At 55.8% G+C, this 21,895-nt stretch overlaps 2 protein-coding genes and 1 pseudogene across 2 annotated transcripts; 2 read left to right on the forward strand and 1 right to left on the reverse strand.

Moving 5' to 3' along the window:
* The first annotated feature begins 1,972 nt into the window (after positions 1 to 1,972).
* LOC112873210 lies at positions 1,973 to 3,098 on the forward strand (annotated as a pseudogene).
* Positions 3,099 to 4,508: 1,410 nt separating this feature from the next.
* LOC112875932 (probable methyltransferase PMT16) lies at positions 4,509 to 5,654 on the forward strand. The gene has a single exon (XM_025939941.1). The coding sequence runs from the start codon at positions 4,648 to 4,650 to the stop codon at positions 5,065 to 5,067; it is 420 nt and encodes a 139-aa protein (XP_025795726.1). The 5' UTR covers positions 4,509 to 4,647; the 3' UTR covers positions 5,068 to 5,654.
* Positions 5,655 to 17,925: 12,271 nt separating this feature from the next.
* Positions 17,926 to 19,955, reverse strand: LOC112873211. Its single transcript, XM_025936225.1, has 2 exons — positions 19,692 to 19,955; positions 17,926 to 19,586 (listed from the first exon to the last, which is right to left on the reverse strand). Exons 1-2 carry the CDS (start codon positions 19,953 to 19,955, stop codon positions 18,819 to 18,821), a joined length of 1,032 nt encoding a protein of 343 aa, XP_025792010.1. The 3' UTR covers positions 17,926 to 18,818.
* Positions 19,956 to 21,895: the final 1,940 nt, after the last annotated feature.

Here is a 21,895-nt window from a genome sequence, read left to right on the forward strand (position 1 = left end):
GCTTATTATTAGCAACGGTTCTTTATACAGATTGTGGTTGCAAGTGAGAAAGCATGACATGTCGTCAACCGCTAGGAGACGGTAGCAAGAGTTTAGACGACATGTGCCTTTTCGTTTCCTCTACTGCAAGATGCGTGCATGTCAGCAACACGTCGACCACCAATACAATACTCCGTATAATCTGTAACGGGACTACTATAGCACACTGCACATCACTACAGCTTGCTTTGCTCCAACTAGGCGGTCAGCAGAGTCTTCCATGACTACGGCTGGCCTCGTCACAAGGAGGTCAATTACCCGTACGTGTTTTCAGCCCAAAGCATCAATCAAAGGAACATTTTGTTTGGGAAACATCAAACATGCATGACTCGCCAAGCTCATGCCGTTTTTTTCTTCTTCTAAAACTAAAAAAAAAAAGCGTTGGGTCGCCTGTTCATGTTCCCAAGCGCGTGTACGAGAAATTTCACGGCGACGAGAGACGCCCAACCGTCCCTCGCATGGATTCCGCAGGCATCCATCCATCAGCCGCCATCACCTGGCTGGTCAGCCGCCGGCACTCCCGGTCCCATGTCCTTGGTGTCGCACCTCCTCCGTGGCATGCTCGGACGTCGACCCGCCCCATTCCCAGTGCGGTGCACCTGCTGCGATCTCGCCGAGATATTTCACCACCACCGAGTAACTTCCACGCACGCCACGCATCTGGACAGGCACGAACCAACAAAGTACCCGTACACGGCGCCCTTACGAAACCCACCGACGATCCGCTGGCTATCCGATCAGTCCAGATCCGACACGACCGGCCCCTGCAGGCTGCAGCTGTCCCGGCGCTCGCAGCTGAGCTGATCGGACGAGGAGACGCCACGCCCGGCTGCACGGCTGGGCTGAGCTGCCGGTAGGCGACGTAGCATGATGGACGGACCGCCGATGATAAAGCCTGTGTGGCCGGCCGCGACCGGCGCGCGCGGTGATGGCGATAAGGACGCGCGCGGGTACTCGATCGCCGCACCCGCATCTCATCAGCGCCGCCGCGCCACCGGCCCCCCCAACCCCCAGCTGCGTGGAGCACAGCAAGAGGAGTACGGGCGGGGCTGTGGGTTGCTGGCGGCACGGTCCCTTCGCCAGCCTGTCTTGTGTCCCGCTGGGGTCCGGCCTTTCCGTGCTTGGCGAGCCGGGGCGCGCTGGGCCGCGCGGCCCGTCGTGAAGCGGGCGGCCGGAATGCGTACCGCCGCTAACGGGACGGCGGGCGGGCCAGTTCCGGGCTCATCCAGTCGTCCTCCGCGTCGGCAGGAGGGCGTCAAGAGATCGACTCGACCAGACTGGTTGAGCAATTGCAGTTCACATCCCCCGTCAGGACATTAAAGAGTTCTTCAAGTCGCGGCTAGGCGGCTAGACCTCGTTCACACTGAACCTTACCTTGCTGCTTGCCCCACCGGGGCCTGAACGTGACAGCAGAGTGCTGCCCCGCAACAGCAGTGAGCTCAGAGGCTTCAGGCTTCAGCAGCGATCCTTCAGGCGAGAATGTGCACGGAGCAGACGAGCAAAAAGGATGAGGAAACGGAGGTCCAAATTCCGAAAGGCGCTGTGGCCGGCCTGCATCCACACCTCAACGGATGGGGCTGGGCTGCAGCAAGGCCGCAGCTATCCATGATGCGTCAGCCCATTCTGTGTGCCAGTCCAACTAATGAGGAGGAGCGGCCTCTCGTAGCTTATCCCTCCTGGGCCGTGGCCTGGCGTACGCGCGTACTCGTTCGTAGACCGAGAAGATTGAGATTGGTCCGGACCGAGTTGGGCCGCGCACGGCCTGATCGTAACGTCTGGCCCAAACAACGGGCTCACCAAAATTTACGACAGACACTGACAATAGCCCCGCCCGAAGATGATCAGGAACGTCAACACGACCAGAAAAATGCACCCGGATCTCCGGGAGCACCATGCCGTAGTTACATGCCGAGAAAAATATAAGAACGCCAAGATGGACCAGCGGCTGTGCCATGAAGGTCCGAAATCCAGCAAACTCGTGCTCATCGGGAGCAAACGCCACGCAAGTCGAAATGGTTTTTCTCGTTCATAACTCTGCGGCACAAATTTTCTTTCCTGTTAGGACGCAGCTCGTCTGTGCGCGCCAAGCAGTGGTCTTACGGATTTTCGACAGCAATCGTGTGAGCGGAGCACAGGAGCAGTTCTGGGCCACAGCTCTACGTAGCAAAGGATAAGATCATAGAGACCCGAGCATGAGTATTCCTTCCCTCTCTTTGGCGGATATTCGCGCAGGAGGAGGTCCAATCATTCACGCAACCCGCTCAAACAAAGGAAAAAAAAAATGCATTCACGCCATGAGAGATGACACGTCTGCTTTTCTGCTCTTAATCTGATCATGGTACTTTGGCATTTTCGCTTAATCATCAGTGGAAATAGGGTTATCCTTGCTTCGAAAAAAAAATAACATTACATTTGCCAATTGTACAAATTGGTACAGTGTGGATTCATATGCAAAGAGCAAAAAACTATAAAAAAAAGAACTCCCACTCGGCTACTCCCTCGATCATTTCAGCCTTTCAGGGCATAATGTCAACGAACAGCAGTAATAAAAAACCACAACTAGTGCTCCTAGCTTAGCACTATTATTAGGTCAGTGTCAACGACGGATTAAGCATATGGAACCTCCGGTTCTTTGTTTATTGCACCACCCTCCCTCTATAGCGACCTGCACGCACGTGTATCGCCGGTTGGCTGACCGATCGAGCCAGCCCTCCCTTCCATTTCCATTTCCTCTGCCTCTGCTCCGCGTCCTACTGCCTGGGGATACGGCACAACAGCCGCGTCCTCGGGCCCAGCGCGGCCGGTGCCACGTCGTCATGCGGGGCCGACGGCGCCCGCGCGGCCAACACCGACGAGCCGCTCGACTTCGAAGCCCACCACACCACACCGCGAGAGCGCCGGGCTGTCCGTGTCCGTGTCCGTGTCCGCGGCGGCGGCGAGGACGACCGGGGCGCGGCGGGCATTGCGCGGCACCGGGATGGCGCCCGCGAGCCGGGCCGTGGCGTGGACGGGGAACCCGAGCCCTGGTGCGGAGGCCGCGGCCGCTGGGCAATAACCAATAGATGAGCCCGCGTCGACGGCGACGGGCACGGGCGCCGGCTCCGTTCGCGCGTACAGATTCTCTGGGTCGTCCCGGCCTCTCCGCGCGCCGGTCTCGACGCCGCAGCCCGTCGTGAGTTCGCGGCTCTGACCACAATCCCGTGACATGGTCGTCGTGTCATCCGTTGGGAATGCTAAACTACCGTTTGGTCCTTCTTTTGTTCTTTTTTAGAACACGGATGATTAGGAGGATCTATGTGAAAATTTTCTTGGCAGTTATAGGGACTTGCTGGATATTAATTCATCTTGCCGAGGAGCATTCGGAATACATTTCTCCCGCCTAGTAGTGTGGGACGGCGGCTGTGCGCTTTAGTGGGCGACCAAATCAAGGAAGGACTGCAGGCGAGGAGAGCCAGTGACCTCGTCAACGGAAGTTGATCTCGACATCTTCCTGCGGTCACCACATCGAGCAGGCAGGCGACGCATCAGCAGGCGGAACTAGCAAGATCTTTCGGTGCCTTGTACAGCAACATGTCGTTTTCTTGTGAACTGTTTGTGCTGGGATCCTGTAGGACGAGAGTTCTGACGGGAACGTGCTGCTCCACTGTTTTCTTGCGATGATGCCGGTATCACCACCGGATATACTAGTACCAGACAAGAAATTCTGTCCGGGGACGCGGGTCAGGCGATGCGGTAGTGCGCGCGTTCGAGGCGCTCCGAATCGATCGGCGACGGTGTCGCGACTGAAGAACAGCAGAGCGATTGAGTTCTGAGATAAAGTTTCCCAAGATGCCATAAAAAACAATGGCATTCCGCATTCTGATACAAAGAGATTGCTGCTGTAGACCAGTCTAGGTTTCTCTTTTTTTTTTTTTGAGGAACCATCTAGGATGCAAACCATCTTGTTGGTGCTCGTCGGGAGCCATCGACGAAGGAACGCATATGAGCATATCCTCGTTCATTTCACATGCTCTCCAGCGATGGATAACCACACGAGGCACTTCCCAATTTTAATTTTTTTGGCATAGCTTATTGAATAGTTAAAAAAAAAGCTTCACTTGAAGCCGGCTATTTTCGACCGGCTTCAGACGTGGAGCCGTCTATAAAGTTTATTTCAGCTTCCATTGGCAGGATGGAGCCACAAAACGTAGTTTCGACTGGCTTCCACAGGAAAAAGCTGTGTTGTCAAACGTTCCTTAAATTTAGTTTCATTAAAGATCTGCTTCACCTGAGTAGCCGCTTTAGGAACTGTTTTAGAACAAACTGAAACCAAACGGAACCCTACTTAAAAAAAAAGATGCTGCTTTCATCATTCTGAAGTGAGCAACTGTCAACAAATAGACATGAAAAATACGCATCATATAAATATACTTATTGCTAAGCACCTCACTTAACCGGAGCCAACACCGTATGGTTCTACCCCTACATTTAGTACACCACCATCCCTGAAACGCGACCTCACTGCACCGCACACGCGTGTCGCCACGCCGACGTCGCCGAGTCAGTTTCTCTCCCGTTCCCTCCTCTGCCTCGACTCCCCTCCGATCCTCCCCTCGCCAGCGGCTGGCCATGGCGAACGACGGCTCGCCGCGCGGGCGCGCCGGCCGGAGGTGCGGCACGCCCACGCGCGCCGACCTCCTGGCCCTCCTCCTCGCCGCGGCGCTCTGCTCCGCGTCCTACTGCCTGGGGATGTGGCACAACAGCCGCGGCGCCGCGGACAGCAGGGTCCTGGGGCCGGCCGCGGCCGTCACCGTCGGCGCAACGTCGTCATGCGCGGGGGACTCCGACGAGCCGCTCGACTTCGAGGCGCACCACGCCGCCGAGGACGCCGGGCTCTCCGTGTCGGCGACGGCGGCGAGCACGGGGGCGCGGCGGGCGCTGCGCGGCGCCGCGCCCGGCAGATCGGGGCACCGCGGCGTGCAGTGGGCGGCGCGCGTCGGCGTCGGCAGCGGCCTCCGATTCGCGGACGCCGGCTCCGTGCGCGCGTAGGCCGACGCCGTGCGCCGCTCTGGACGTCGGAGCCGCTCTCGATCCCAATGCATGGTCGTCTGTTCTGTTTGGGGGCTGTGAATTTTTACTTTCCGGTCCCTTTTGGTCTGCTGTTTAGAGTTTTGGTATAATCTAGGGGATGTCTATATGAAATTTCCCCTTGCAGTTGCTGCGTTGCAACGATAGAGACTCATTGGAGTTTAGTTGATCTAACCCGAGGAGCGTTTCCGATTTTTCTTTTTTAGTGTGGTGGACGGCAGCTCTGCACTTTAGCGGGCGACCAAATCAAGAAAGCGCTGGAAGGCCAGGAGAAGCAGTGACGTGCTCAACCAAGAGACTTCTGAGTTTTTAGTTATGCCATTTTTTTCTTTGCCATTTTTTTCTAGTACTTTTATAACTCAATAATGTTAAACAAGTGTGCAACACGTATTTTCAAATTCTTAGCACGCAGACTTCTCGCACTCTTTGTGTGACTATTCTAATGACACCACTACGTAATATAGCTATGTTGTCATTGTAATCTCTTTCTTGGGATGCCATTTCTTAGGAGACACAAATGCATCTCTATTTATGGGTATTCATGATCACTATGGTGTTATTATGCGTATAGTAACTTACACACTCTTCTATACAAAATATCATAATTCTAGAGTCATCCTCATTCTCATCTAGTTTCTTATGTATTTACCATCTTAAAAATATCTAGTTCAAGAGTACCATATAATTTACCATTTAATAACATTCTAAGAATTATTTTTAGAGATCATTTGTGTATTATTTATGTTTTTGAAAGATTAAATAAAAACTAAAACTAACATTAGAGTATACAAATATTTGAAATTGTTTGTCTTAAATGGAGTTTGAGCACTTAGATGTTCCTTGTGTGTGTGTGTGTGTGTGTGTGTGTGTATATGATTTTTTGGTGAATGAATTTAAAATATTTATCATGGTTGTAATCAATTAGAACCTAAACACAATAAATCATAGAAATTTGTTTGGGTTGGAATAATACTAGAAAAGCTCACAAAATTACAAAACATTGACAAAGTACTGAAATCTTCATACTATGCCACATAAAAAAATGTTTGGAACCATTTCTATAGAAGAATTTCAAGTAAATTCATTGAGTGTCGCTTCACTACTAAGTGTTTGAAATAGAAACAATCAATATTACTTATCCTCTACTGAGTATCTATTCTCTACCGAGGTCCGAAGCGAAAACACTTAGTACATTCTGCTGGGGACAGGGGCGGGCCCAGCTTTTGGGAATTGGGTATTCAAAAAAAAAAATTCCATCCAAAACATACAATTGTACAGTATAATCAGTCATATGCAGAGTACGTAAACAGAAAAACTTACAATTTAGGGGATCACTCTCCGATGCTTAATGCTTTGAAAATGTGTGATGATGTCCTCCTCAACTTGCATGAAAAAATCCCTTTCAATGAATGTAACCAAGCAGTCATTCAAGACTCCTGACCCATTTTGCTTCTTAGCTTGTTTTTGATATAATTCATTGAGGAAAAGACCCGCTCAATACCAGGGAGAACTAGCACCAATTTGAGAAGTCGATAAACAAGGTCATATCGACGAACCTTCTCTGTTTTGACAAGCATCATTGATAACTCAGCTAAACTTCTCATATTTGAGAAGTTTTCATCTTGTCTGACATCACTAATGACGATAGGGTGAAAACGGGGTGCCACATGGCGCCAAACTAACGATCGCGACCAGAAGCTCAAATGTAGGATCCCAAATCTAATCACCTGTCAGGCGGGCTGAACACAGGACCCACCAAGAAGCTGCGGTAAGACCGGCGACGGGTCGAGCCTCGACCCCGGACTCGACCCCCGACGGCCTCGAGCTCGAGCCCCCACGGAGATGGCCCGAGGTCGAGGGAACCCTAAACATTTTCCCGCCTTTTCCTCCTTTGACAGGTGGACGGGCGCGCGACCCAAGACCGACAAGGATTGGACAGAACGTGCCGAGTCGCACCACGCCGCACGGCTTGCGTCAGCACACGTTGCCCCCGTCCGACACGCGAGCCCTGTGGGCGGCAGCAGGTATGGGCAGACGAAGGATACAGTGAACGCCGCCCTCAAAAGGCGCGCCCGCGGCCGACACGGGACGCGCGTGGGCGGCCCGGACAGCGTTTCTGACAGGATAAGGAGGCGGAGTCGGCGAGACACGTCCGGTGTCAGCCTCGACCCCGCTTCACCCGGCGCGGACGGACGTCATCGACGGCCTCTTAATAAAGAATCATGTAAAGCCCCTCGACCCTGGGTTGATAAGGGGTCGAGGGACACTCCAACGACTATAAATAGAACCCACCTACGACAGTTGGTGGGAGAGAGAAGTGACACCATTGTAACACACCCCCTTTACTCGTTCCTTCCGGGCAGCTTGAGGAACACGAACTCAAGGTCACGGCATCACCCATACTGGACGTAGGACCCCGGTCCGAACCAGTCTAAATCCCTCGCGTTTTCTTCCTCTCCGGGATCAATCTGTCGCCCTCCTCGCAACCGTGTGCGTGATCACTTGATCACTGGCCGGTGTTTCTAAACGCCGACAGTTGGCGCGCCAGGTAGGGGGCGCGTTGCGAGATTCGGTGCGACGGACAATGGCACCCGGCGTCGCGTTCGCGGCGCCAGGTGAGATCGTGAGATTCGGCACCCTGGAGTTCACGGCGACTCCAGAAGGCGGGCTTAGGCTCGAACCAACGTTGATGCCATTCCAGACTCTCTGACTGGGGAGTCTAGAATTTATGGCCGACAGGTACGGTCACGTCACCACCGGGGGTGTGAACATCCCAGGAATTTGCGCCCCCGATCGATATGTGGGAGCGATGGATTTCGAGGGCTTCCCCCAGGTAGACGGGACCTTCACCAGCTGCTCGGAGGACGAAGGCGAGTCCGGCGGAGCGCGACCCGATTGCTGCATGGCGGCAGACGAGACGCCGGGGGTGGACATGCAGGGTTCGACTCTGCATACCCCGACCCAGCAGGAAGAATATCAGCGCGAGCAGCTAGAACGGATCCGCTCTGAGCGGGCCTCCTTAGAGGCCATCCAGGCCGACGTGAACAGCAAGCTCCACGAGCTCCAAGGCGTTCTCGCCGAGCTGAAAGCGACAGCCGCACCCCGAGATCAACTGGCTGGGGGAAACCCCGCGCTGGCACGCGTCACCTCCCCGGAGGCGTTGGCGCGCACACGGCAGGTACACGACGACATCGCCCAGACGGGCAAGCCGATCCCGACGCCACCCCGCGCTAGTCAGAGCATGGCAGCGGCGGCTCTTTTGCTGAAGACCATCCCGGCACCCTCGGACCCCGAGGTAAGGGAAAGATTCAGCAGAATCGATCAGCTGCTGATGCAGGCGGCCGTGCAGCGGGCCGAAAGCTCGGCCGCGCGGAAGCAAGCAATGCCACAAGCCCCCACGAGAGCGGAGGCGCGCAACCAGGCGGAGCGTGTAGAACAGCGACTCGCGCAGGACCACTTGGAGCAAGGACGCGACCAATCGCGCCCTTCGGACTGCCGGCGTGGGAGGCAGGCCGGAGGGGGCAGCCCTCCTTCTTTCGATGACTCGGACACTGCCTCGAGTAGTCCACCGCGCAGGCCGCCACGCTGCAGTCGACCCCCGCGAGGGGGACGACGCGGGGGCAAGGGGAACCGTGATGACAGTCCCGACCCTCCGGGACCAAAGGCCTTCACCAAACACATCCGGGGGACACCTTTCCCTCCGCGATTCCGAACTCCAACAGGCGTCACCAAGTACGACGGAGAGGTCAACCCGAGTATCTGGCTCGAGGATTACCGCATGGCCTGCCGCGCCGGAGGTGCCGCGGACGACGACTTCATCATCCAATACCTTCCGATCTACCTCGGGGACTCGGCTCGAGCGTGGCTCGAGCACCTCCCTGCGAACCGAATCGGGGGGTGGGAGGATCTGCGTGATGTCTTCATCGGGAATTTCCAGGGGACCTACCAAAGGCCTGGGAACTCTTGGGACCTCAAGAACTGCAAGCAGGAAAGGGACGAGACCCTGCGAGCATACATTCATCGTTTCTCGAAACGATGCAATGAGCTGCCTGAGCTGGAGGACGCTGACGCCATCAGCGCCTTTCTATCGGGCACTACCTGTGTAGAGTTGATACATAGGCTCGGGTGCGATCGACCAAAGACCACCCGGGAACTTCTCGACATTGCCACCAAACACGCCTCGGGCGAGGAGGCTGTAATAGCTATCCTCGGATCCGAAGCCCCAGCCCGGGTCCCCTCAAAGGTCCAGAACCCGACGGGGGTGAGCAAGAGAAAGGCCAAACGACTGGCCAAACAGAAGCGAGACCGCAGCGGCGATGAGAACCAGGATGTTGAGCACCTGGTCGCAGCTGCCGACCAGCCTCCTCGTAAGCGTCAGGACGGCCCGAACAGGAAGTTCGAAAAGATGATGGATGAGCCTTGTCCACATCATGATAAGCCTGTCGCTCACAAGCTGCGGGATTGCCGCACCCTGAAGCGGCTCCTGCTCGGCCCCAGTTCCGGGCCGAGTGGAAAGAAAGGGGAGCCGAAGCTACCCGCTACGGACAACGACGGAGAAGATAGCTTCCCCGACCCTGATGCTTGCCTCATGATCTTCGGAGGGCCGACCGCTGCTGAGGGGTGGAGGCAGCAGAAACTACTCGACCGACAAGTCAACGCCGTCGATCCCGCGGTCCCTCGATACTTGAGGTGGTCCGAGTCAAGCATCACGTTCGACCGATCCGACCACCCGGCAGTGATCCACGAGCCGGGACGGTTCCCGTTGATCGTCGAGGCCATATTCGAGCGAACGCGCCTCACCAAAGTCTTCATGGACGGAGGAAGCGGGTTGAACCTGCTCTATGCTCGCACCCTCGACGCAATGAAAATACCTCGGACGGCGCTCAAACCGTCGAGCCACCCCTTCCACGGGGTGATTCTTGGAGTTCAAGCAATCCCGATGGGACGGATCGATCTCGCTGTCACCTTCGGGACGCCGGATAACTTCAGAAAGGAGAAGCTGACATTTGAGGTGGTCGATTTCCCCAGCGACACGCATGCCATACTCGGTAGACCATGCTACGTCAAGTTCATGGCTATCCCAAGTTATTCTTACCTCAAGCTCAAGATGCCTGGCCCTAAAGGCACCATCACCGTTGCCTCAAGCTTGGGCCGAGCTCTTGAGAACGAGCGAGCCAATCGCGAGCTCGCAGAATTGGTGGTGGCCAAGACAGAGCTCGAACAGCTCGCTAAGGATGCTGAGGGTTCGACCCCCACCCTCGACAGCAAGAGACCTCGAGCGGTAGGTGCCTTCGAACCCGCCGAGGACTCGAAGCCGGTGCAGCTCGACCCGACCGACTCGAGCAAGGTGGCTCGCATTGGCACGAATCTCGACCCCAAATAGGAAGGCGCGCTCGTCGACTTCCTCAGAGCCAACATCGACAGGTTCGCCTGGAAACCTGCCGATATGAAAGGCATCCCTCCGGAGGTCGCCGAGCACAACCTCAACATCAAGCCAGGATCAAAGCCTGTGCAACAGAAACTTCGACGCTTTGACGAGGAAAAGCGTCGAGCCATCGGGGAGGAGATCACACGACTCCTCGAGGCGGGCTTCATCAAAGAAGTCCAACATCCAACCTGGGTCGCGAACCCAGTGATGGTTCGGAAGAAGAATGGGAAGTGGCGCATGTGCGTCGACTACACCGGCCTGAACAAGGCCTGTCCGAAAGACCCGTTCCCGCTCCCTCGGATCGACCAGGTGATCGATTCCACGGCAGGGTGTGAGCTCCTGTGCTTCCTCGACGCCTATTCCGGCTACCACCAGGTTCCGTTGAAGGAATCGGACCAGGAGGCAACCAGCTTCATCACGCCATTCGGCTGCTTCTGCTATGTAAAGATGCCGTTCAGGCTGAAAAACGCGGGCGCGACTTACCAGCGCTGCATGCAAAAGTGCTTGCGAGATCAGATCGGGCGCAACCTCGAGGTCTACGTCGACGACATTGTCATCAAGACGAGAAACTCGACCAGCTTCCTCGACGACGTGCACGAAACGTTCGAGAATCTCCGCAAGCACAACATCATGCTCAACCCCGAAAATTGCGTTTTCGGGGTCCCAAGCGGCAAGTTGCTTGGTTTCGTCATCTCCGAGCGAGGAATCGAAGCCAACCCCGAAAAAATCAAGGCTATCACGAATCTAGGCCCCATCTCCAACCTCAAGGGAGTTCAGCGCCTGATGGGATGCCTGGCGGCCCTGAGTCATTTCGTCTCGAAGCTCGGGGAACGAGGACTCCCACTATACAAGCTACTAAAGAAAAGCGATCCGTTCCGATGGACGGATGAAGCCGCACAGGCGCTCGAGTCCCTGAAGGACCTCCTCACCAGCCCTCCGGTGCTGGCGTCACCAGAGCCAGGGGAAATCTTGCTGCTGTACATAGCCGCGACCGAACGCGTCGTCAGCACTGCCTTGGTTGTCGAGCGCGACGAGCCCGACCGAGCACAGAAGGTGCAGCGGCCGGTGTATTTTGTTAGCAAGGTATTGTCAGAGTGTGAGTCTCGATATCCCGAGGTGCAAACTCTTGTACGCTGTCGTTTTAACTAAGAGAAAGCTTTTGCATTATTTCGAGTCTCATGCTATCCGAGTAGTAAACTCGTCCGGCCTCGGCGACGTGGTAACAAACCGCAACGCAACCGGTCGAGTAGCAAAATGGGCAACAGAGCTCATGGGCCTCGAGATCGACTATGTCCCGAGAACGGCAATCAAGTCACAAGCATTGGCCGACTTCATCGCGGACTGGACCAGCGTGCAGGCAAACCCCGACCCCGCGCCGTTAGAATTTTGGACCATGCACTTTGATGGTTCCTTCACTCTAAACGGGGCCGGGGGAGGCGTGCTGTTAACCTCACCGCGAGGAGACGAGCTGCGCTATGTCTTGCGGCTGCATTTTCAGGCTACTAACAATATGGCAGAATACGAGGCTCTGCTCCACGGGCTTCGCATGGCCATCGAACTCGGGGTTCGACGACTCCGAGTCAAAGGAGACTCCGATCTCGTCGTCACTCAGGTCATGAAGACTGCAAGCTGTCGAGACACAAGGATGACAGCCTATTGTCAAGAAGTCCGGAGGCTCGAGTCCAAATTCGACGGCCTCGAGCTCATTCACGTCCCACGACGTGAAAACGAAACCGCTGATTCATTGGCTTGGCTCGCTTCGGCACGAGGACCGGTGCTAACCGGAGTATTCACGACGGACCAATCGAAGCCGTCGATCGAACTCGACGACCCTGACGCGTGCCCCACCGACTCGACCATCGTCGCGACCCTAGGCTGCGAGCCCCGAGAAGAGGCGATCGATTGGCGCGGTCCGTTACTCGATTACCTCGTTCGAGGAATCCTCCCAGAAGATCAGTCTGAGGCTCGACGGCTCGCACGGAAAGCAAAGTCTTATGTCGTGCAAGAAGGTGAACTATACCGCAAAAGCGCCATTGGTATCCTCTCACGATGCATCCCAATCATGCACGGGAGAGAAATCGTCGAGAAGATACACAAGGGTGTATGCGGTCACCATGCAGCGTCTAAAACATTGATCGGGAAAGCCTTTCGCCAAGGCTTTTACTGGCCGACGGCCGTGGCCGATGCCGAAGACATAGTCCGACGATGTGAAGGCTGCCAGTTCTTCGCTCGCCAAATTCATATGCCTGCGCAAGAGCTACAAAATATTCCCCTCACTTGGCCGTTCGCAGTCTGGGGAATCGACCTGCTCGGACCCTTCAAAAGAGCGCCCGGGGGCTCCACACATTTGATCGTCGCCGTGGACAAGTTCACCAAGTGGATCGAGGCCCGACCCCTCGCGTCCCTCAGGGCGGAACAAGCGGTATCATTCCTCCAGGGGATTATCTTCCGCTTTGGAATACCCAACTCTGTCATCGCCGACAATGGGACACAATTTACTGGTGACGCGTTCAAGGAGTTCTGCAGCGACAACAACATTCGCATCGACTGGGCCTCGGTGGCTCACCCCCGAACCAACGGGCAGGTCGAGCGAGCAAACGGCTTAATCCTGGCAGGGTTAAGACCTCGAATCTTCGACCGGCTTAACAAGGCGGCCGGAAGATGGGCGAAGGAGTTACCCTCAGTCCTCTGGAGTCTAAGGACTACGCCAAGCCGGGCGACTGGCCCAACCCCATTCTTCGCTGTTTACGGGGCCGAGGCGGTACTCCTGACCGAACTCGAGTACGGCTCACCTCGAATAAGAGAGTATCAGCCAGACAACGCGGAGCAAAACATGCAAGACGCGATCGATCAAGTCGACGAGGCTAGAGAAGCGACGTTGGTACGAGCGGCTAAGTATCAGCAAAGCCTACGGCGCTACCACGCTAGAAACATTCATCCCAGAGCCCTCCAAGCCGGCGATCTGGTGCTCCGAAGGGTGCAATCCGCCAAGGACCGACACAAGCTGTCTCCCCCATGGGAGGGACCTTATGTCATATCGAGGGTATTGCGACCCGGCGCCTACAAGCTAAAAACCTTGGGTGGGGAAGAGTTCATTAATGCCTGGAATATTGAGCATCTGCGGCGTTTCTATCCCTAGCTTCGAAACCTCAAGAAGAAGGAAACCGATGCCATTGCATGCAAAGAGAAGCAAAAGTAATGTGAAACGACACGAAGCATAAAGTTGAAGCTCGATGGCTCAGTCTAATACACGCCCTCTTGGGGCCACGAACAAAAGGGGACTAAATCCTACGGGGCCTGATGCTGGGCGGAGGGGTCCTCAGACTCTGTCCCTGGGGCGGGCTCCGCTGCGTCGGGCTCGGGGGCTCGGGGCGCGGACCTCTCCCGGCGTCGACTCGAAGGTGAGGCCTCGATCCGATCGGCGCTGTGCTGAACGGCGCTCATCTTTATCGAGCCGGCGATTGCGCGGGCAGCTACGCCGGCCTCGGACGCGAGGCGCCGTTGGACCTCCCCGGAGGTGCGGCTGGCGAAGCCGCGAGCCAGAGGCCCGAGGTCGAGCGTCGGGGCCCACGACTTGGCGATGGCCAGGCTCCGGCGACACCCAAGGAAGTTTGCGGTCCCGGCGAACAGCTCGACCCGCTCTTTCGACCGGGTCAGCGCGTCGAGCAAGGTCGGCGGCTGAGTCTCGGGCGTCGGCCACAGAAGCCGGAGCAACGGCGCGGCCGCCTCGCGCAGAGATCTAATCTCGGCGTCACAGGCGCTGACGGCCTCTTCAGCGGAAACTCTGCCGTGATCCTCTTCGTTCCGTGCCGCGGTAACCTCTCTGAGAGACGCCCGCACCCTCTCTGCCTCCGCCGACAGATCTCGAGCTTCCTTCTGGGCGGCGTCGCGCTCCCGCCGGAGGCCGTCAAGCTGGCCCGTAAGACCTTCCACGGTGCGGTTGGCCTCGGTTAAGCTGCGCTCGGCCGCCGCGACATCACCCTCGACCCGGTGAAGCTTCACCTTCAGCTCTTCAACTTCCGCGCGCGCCGCGTCCAGACCCGAGAGCGCATTGCGCAAACTCTCGGCGTCCCGCTGACGGGATGCCTCGGCCACGGCGGCGCGGTCGTTGGCCGCCTTCACCGACTTGGAGGCCTGGGCTTCGACCTCCGACAGCCGACGCTCCCATTCGGAGGACCCTTGTTCCGCACGTCGCAGGTTACCATCGAGCGCCTGCGAAAAACGGTGAGGGTAAGGTAAGGAAACGCGAACACGCTAAAGGACCTAGCCCGAGATGGCACGTACCTGCACCCATGGCAAGAGACGAGACTCGATGCTGGACACGATCGAGCTCAAGTTCCGCAGGCAGTCCTGCGCCACCGGGCTGTAAGCTGCGCCCGCCCCGGCGGGCGACGACCCCGGAGGACCCAAGGGCGGCAAACCCCCAACTCGCGGGGCCGTGGAGGGAGCGGCCGTGCCCGTGGCGCCGTGCACGGAGGCGGTTGCCGGGTTCTCGGGTGCTGCAACCGAGCCTCGGGCCGCGCCGAACGAAGGGGAACTCGGCGGGGCAACAAACCCCGAATCGCCCTCGTCATCCGAAACCATGAAAGGGGTCCCCGGAACGACGAGGGTATGAAGCGACTCCTCGTCGGACCCATCGGGACAATCGACCCCACCGGGACAATCGACCCCACGGGTGCGCTTGGCGACGGGCGTGTCCTCAACCACCGTCGCGGGTTCGCGGGTGCGCTTATTCGCTCGAGCCGACGATGGAGAGAAAGGCTCCGGCATAGGAGCCCCCGTCGGGGCTGAGGCCCCTGCCGGTTCCTGAGGGTCGAGAGCCGCCGCATCGACGCTTGTGCCGGCGACGCTCTCTCCCGCACCCCCTGGCCGGGGAGACGACTCGGCCGCACCCTCCTCGACGGAAGCAAGAGGGCCGCGCGCCCCCTCTGAGGCTACCTCCGCCTCAGACTCCTCGGAGGAGGGGAGTGAGTCCGAATCGGACCTGACTTCCTCCCCCCGCTGACGGCGGACTAGTCGCCTCTGCCTCCGCGCGTTCTGCGCGGCTTTAGCCTTGCGTCGCTGTCCACGCTGGGCGTCATGCTCGGCTTGGCGCTGACCGGCGCTCTGTGCCTCGGGGAGGGGCAATTTCCCCCTCGGAATGCTTAGGGGCTCCTGCGAGCGAAAGAAGGGGAAAGAGGTCAGTAAGATGCTAAGACTAGCAGCGAACAAAGCCAGACGGGGCGAACTCACCGCCACAGGGATCCCCGACCAATGCGCCTGGGGAAGGCCGCCGAGGCTCCCCCAGGTCTCATCGCTGACGGTGCCAACGAGAAGCTGCAGCCGGCGACGGACTTCCGCCTGGGAAAGTTCGCCCGCGGCGAGGCGGTCGTCGTCGCCGGCCCCTGTAAACTCCCACATGCCACGCGACCTCACGGCAAGCGGGGCGATGCGGCGCTGAATGAACTCCGCGATCACACGAAGGCCAATCAGGCCGCGGGTGCGGAGTTGGTCGATGCGGGCCGCTGCTGCCGCATACTTGCGCCACATCTTCTTCTCTGTCCCCCACGCCAACCGGTCGCTGGGCTCCACGGCCGCGGAGGTGAACGCCGGCATCTCGGGCAAGCCCCGGGTGTCGACGTAGAACCACCCTTTCCTCCACCCCGAGTTGGAGGAGATCCGTGGTATGGAGATGAAGGGGCGGTCCGCCCCCCTGAGCTGGAGGTAAAGCGAACCAGATCCCCACGGGCAGTCGCCCCTGTTCGAGGTGGCAACCCCGCGGAAGTAGTGGAGGAAGATATTCAGGTCGGGCCAAATGCCCAACCAGCCCTCGCAAAACGCTGCGAAGGTCGCGAGCGCCGTGACGGCGTTGGGGGCGAGATGATGCAGCGAGATCCTGTAATTGAACAGGACCCCGTGCAGGAATGGGCTCACCGGGAAATCCAACCCGGCGCGGAAGTAGTGGACGAAAGCCACCACCTCGCCGGGGCGGGGCCGTGGCTCTGCCTCCCCCCGAACAGCACGGCAGCGTTTGCGTGTGTCCTGCGACATGGATCCCTCCTTCACGAGCTCGTCGAGCTTGGTGTTGGTCATGTCGCAGACGGCGGAGGAAGCCATGGAGACGGCCGGAAACTCGGAACGAGCACGAAAGAGAGGGCGCGAGAAGGTCAAGCGACAGAAGTGAGCAGGTGAAAGATTCCGCCTCAGCCCGTCTAACTCCCTTTTTATAAGCCGCAGGGGCGACGCTTGGGATTCAGATGACGACGTGGCCACACGAACCGACGCCTCCGAAATCCACGCCCACTACCGCGGGAATATCGCCGTTTCAGTAAGTAAATGCGCCGTGAACTGCTCGCGTTTAACAAGTTATTTGCATTCGACTTATTTCGTGCATTTAATATATTAAACGCTTAAAGAACGCAAGCCGTAACGGCAACAGACTTGGGGACGAGGACCCACCGCGCGCGCGGTACGAAGCGGTCCCCCCAGTCGAACACGAGCAAGGGACAAATCACGGGGCGGCTCGTCGAAGAGCGCCATCTCGAGGGGAACGAACCCCCTCGATGCCCTAGATTTGTATTCGAGTTCGACGCGAACACCGACCGTGACCCTCGACCGGGTTGGCATCGATGCCGCCCATGGTGCGGAACCACCATGGGTACGTTGCGAGGTGGGGATGTCGAATTTATGGAACGCCAACGCCGGCCCTAGCCGAGGTCGGCCTCTGTCGAAAGAGGACGACCCGGGTTCCACTCGAATTCACCCGTCAGAAAGCTCCACGAGTCGAGGGCTCGCGGCCATCGAGGCCCAGCACCTGCGCGACTCACGTCTTCTGGCCTTCCCGGGGGGTCTCGAGGAGACGCTAAACTCGTAAAAACGACTCCGACCTCGACTCAAACGAAAGGGTACGAAGCACCGTGAATCCTCCCGAACTGAGCCTCCGATCAAATCCACGATTCGATCGAAGCCTCGGGGGCTAGCGGTGCCCCACCGCGGGATCCTCGTCCATGAGCACCGGGTTCAAACCCTGTGCCCCTCGACCAGGATCCCGCGGTGGAGCTAACATCCGGATTCACCCCATCGAACGACCGAACGCGTCGGGGCGAGACGCTCGACCCCTCGCCCCGACGCTCGGGGGCTACTGACGATAGGGTGAAAACGGGGTGCCACATGGCGCCAAACTAACGATCGCGACCAGAAGCTCAAATGTAGGATCCCAAATCTAATCACCCGTCAGGCGGGCCGAACACAGGACCCACCAAGAAGCTGCGGTAAGACCGGCGACGGGTCGAGCCTCGACCCCGGACTCGACCCCCGACGGCCTCGAGCTCGAGCCCCCACGGAGATGGCCCGAGGTCGAGGGAACCCTAAACATTTTCTCGCCTTTTCCTCCTCTGACAGGTGGACGGGCGCGCGACCCAAGACCGACAAGGATTGGACAGAACGTGCCGAGTCGCACCACGCCGCACGGCTTGCGTCAGCACACGTTGCCCCCGTCCGACACGCGAGCCCTGTGGGCGGCAGCAGGTATGGGCAGACGAAGGATACAGTGAACGCCGCCCTCAAAAGGCGCACCCGCGGCCGACACGGGACGCGCATGGGCGGCCCGGACAGCGTTTCTGACAGGATAAGGAGGCGGAGTCGGCGAGACACGTCCGGTGTCAGCCTCGACCCCGCTTCACCCGGCGCGGACGGACGTCATCGACGGCCTCTTAATAAAGAATCATGTAAAGCCCCTCGACCCTGGGTTGATAAGGGGTCGAGGGACACTCCAACGACTATAAATAGAACCCACCTACGACAGTTGGTGGGAGAGAGAAGTGACACCATTGTAACACACCCCCTTTACTCGTTCCTTCCAGGCGGCTTGAGGAACACGAACTCAAGGCCGCGGCATCACCCATACTAGACGTAGGACCCCGGTCCGAACCAGTCTAAATCCCTCGCGTTTTCTTCCTCTCCGGGATCAATCTGTCGCCCTCCTCGCAACCGTGTGCGTGATCACTTGATCACTGGCCGGTGTTTCTAAACGCCGACAACTAATATAGCGGTTCAAATGAAATGGCAGTTGGTTCATCTCTTCAAAATCAAAATCATGAGAGTAGAACCTAGCAAGTTTGACTAATTTCTCAACATCAAAGGCTGAAAATGAATTAGTTGGATTGAATGATGCCATGCATCTTAGTAGTTCTGTGTTTACCTCATCAAACCTATTATTGAGCTCTTGAAATTGTTTGTCAATGACACCCCAAAACATATCACCATGAAACTTGTGATAATTAATTGCATCTCTATAGAACCTCCTTCATCTTTGGATAGGTTTATACTTTCCATTCATATCAACCACTCTAACTTTGTACTTCTCACAAAAAGAACTGACCTTCCCCAAAAATTCTTGCCATCCAGAATCATCTCTCAAAACATCAAGCTCTAACTTTGTAAACTCAAGTGGATTGAGTATAGTGTAAGCTCTAACTTTCATGTTCCAATTTCTAAACCCTTCGGTAACAAAAGCATCTCCACCACGACCATGGGTGTTATCTTTAAACAAATAGCACACAAAACAAAATGCAGCATCTTTTGTCACACTATACTCAATCCACCTGAACTCATTAAACCATTTTGGTAGGAATCGGCGCATACCTCCACAATTATGCTGCGGAAAATCATTGATCTTCATCTTTGGTTGACATGGCCCCAATGCAATATACTCCCTTCTAACTGAATCTTGATCTTTAGCATCATAATCTAAAATAGAAGGCCTCAATCCAGGATCATGTACTATGTCATATGTACCATGGTTACTATCTTCATCATCGGATACAGATTCAACATTTAGAATGTCATTATTTTCTGCATCAGATAGTATTGAGGTTATCCCATTCCCATCTCCACAATCTATTTCATTCTCAATCTCAGGTTCAGACCTAGCTTGATAAATCACCAATTGCAGCTGGCTCTCACGGGTAGAAGGATTTTGATTCTGCTTTTGAGCTCTTTTCTTTGCAGCAGATCTTTCCAAAAAAGATTTCAAATTAACAGCAGGACCGTTCTTCCTTTTCATTTTTAAACCCTAAATCATCAATTACAGTACCTTTCAGCTATGACTTTGACTAAATATATACATTCTAAGAAGAAATCATAGAGGAGAGGGGAGAGGACAGAGGAGTACGAGTACCTGCCGGCAGTCCAGTAGTACCCGGCAACGCCGCAGCGGCAGCGCGCTGTCTGGAGGCGGGGGCGACACCGCGAGAGGAAGAAGAGCAGGGCAGGGCAGGCGTCCAAGCTCCACGGAACCGGCGGCGTCGGGGTCGAGGACGGGGAGCCGCGAGCTCAGGGCGGCGGCGTGGTCGTCTGGTCGAATGTCCAGGCGGGTGGCGGTGGTGCTCTCGGTTGCCTGGGAACGATCGGGTGGGATTGGGGATCGATGGGGTGGAGACATGGAGTTGGGGATCGATGGTGTCCTGTGGGCTGTTGGTGGGTTCTGCCACCAAGTTGGGCTGGGCTGCTGGCTGCTGGCCCAATTTGAGTCTTCTATTTGGTATTCTTTTTTATTTTTTATGTGTATATTGATATTTGATGTATATGCATAATTTTTTTGTCAAAATCTTTGGGTATTCAACTGAATACCATTCAATCTAGCTGGGCCCGATCCTGGTTGGGGATCGCGCGTGGTAAATGTTTCCCTGAGGCAGATCGAGGTGAGCGACGTCACTCAATCACGCCAGTCGACTACAACAGCACTACTTCCAACAGCCATTCCTCGACAACGAGGCAGGACACTACTCCCAACAGCCATACCTCATAAATGAGGTATCATCTTTCACAGAAGCCCCCCAATGTGCCCCTTCTGTAGCACCGAGTGAAGGGTATACTTCGACCGTGAGGGTATCGCCCCTCACATTGCATACATTTGACGGAGGGAAACATTCACGACCCAGGCCCAAAGCATTGAGGCCTCAAGCGGACAGATGGGACCAAAGACCAGAGTACGATTAGACGAGAGGATTTAGGGTTTGATTAGGAAGTGACCATAATAACCCTAGGGACCAAATGGCCTTGAATATACTGGGAATATTCGAGCCTGTACAAATGTTATTTACCGAGTTCTTGATAAAAACATTCAGGGCAAATTAAAATACTCGTTATTTTCACGTATATCAGTAGTGTCTCTTCAATTTTATAAAATTTTCTCAACTTGTTATGATCTTATCCTCTTATATGACAAAGTTATTGCTTAATAGACTACTCTAAGTATGCACTACATATACATACAATTTTTAATCACTCTCTGTTTTGAAAGAGGCCACTGTGACATGGCAATGAACTTGTGAAATGCAGAATGTGTCGAGAAGGGATAACATAGTTTGGTCAATTTCCAATGTCCAATGTAAGCTATCTGGAGGCATAGAGTTATATACTCAGCGCATAGCTCTATCTCTACTCTAACAAGTACCAAAATTCCACGCATCTATCCCTACTTTACGTTTCGTTCACTGTTTTTCGTCATCCACACATGCGTTCCTTCTGGTGTTACGTACCATATGTGTGATGCGTTTTTCCGGAACGGGTGACGCATAGGGTTGAACCTACGTAACCTAACATATCTAGTCATTGTAAATTTAGAAACTTCAACAAAATCAGTTTTATACCTTCACACACGGTTGTCACTATCAAGAGGAAGAGAACAAGTAACTTCAGTGAAACCACTTGCCACCAACCCAGCCGAAGAAGGATACCTGCAAACAAACACAATAATATCAAGATCCATACTTTCACCATGAAACAATAAGAATTTTTTTATTACGAAGAAATTCACAATCAATGCTTCAACAACAAACCTATGTCTTTAGAATTGGTACAACAACAAATACTTCAACACATCATAAAATGGCTACAAGTATACTAATTCACAACAAGCATCACTACCAAAATAAATTGGTAACGACAAGCATCACCACAACAATATTTGGAATGTGCTATTCATGCTTCATCTTACCCTATATTTCTCCATTAGGTAATCCAATTGATAGAAATCTTTGTTCCCTTGTTCAGCTTGTGGAGAAACAGATGCCTCCCCCCCCTCCCCACCCCACCAACAGTAAACGACAACGAGAGGGTAGTAGGCGGGGCTGCGTGGTGGGCAGTGAGGGCGGGGGCGGGCACATAGCAGGCGGAGAGGTGAGGGGAGGAGGCGAGGGAGGACGGGGAGGCGCGGGGATGTGGGAGGGTTGGCGTGGAAGGAAGCGCGGGGGTGACGACGAGCCGGGCGGTTGCGCGCGCGGTGGGCGGGGAGGCGAGGGAGGACGTGGAGGGCGCGGGGGCATGGGAGGGAGGGCGTGGAAGGCCACGCGGGGGTGCCGGTGAGCTGGGCGTGCAGTG

This window comes from Panicum hallii, chromosome 9 (assembly GCF_002211085.1).
Source record: "Panicum hallii strain FIL2 chromosome 9, PHallii_v3.1, whole genome shotgun sequence".
Taxonomy (NCBI): Eukaryota; Viridiplantae; Streptophyta; class Magnoliopsida; order Poales; family Poaceae; genus Panicum; species Panicum hallii.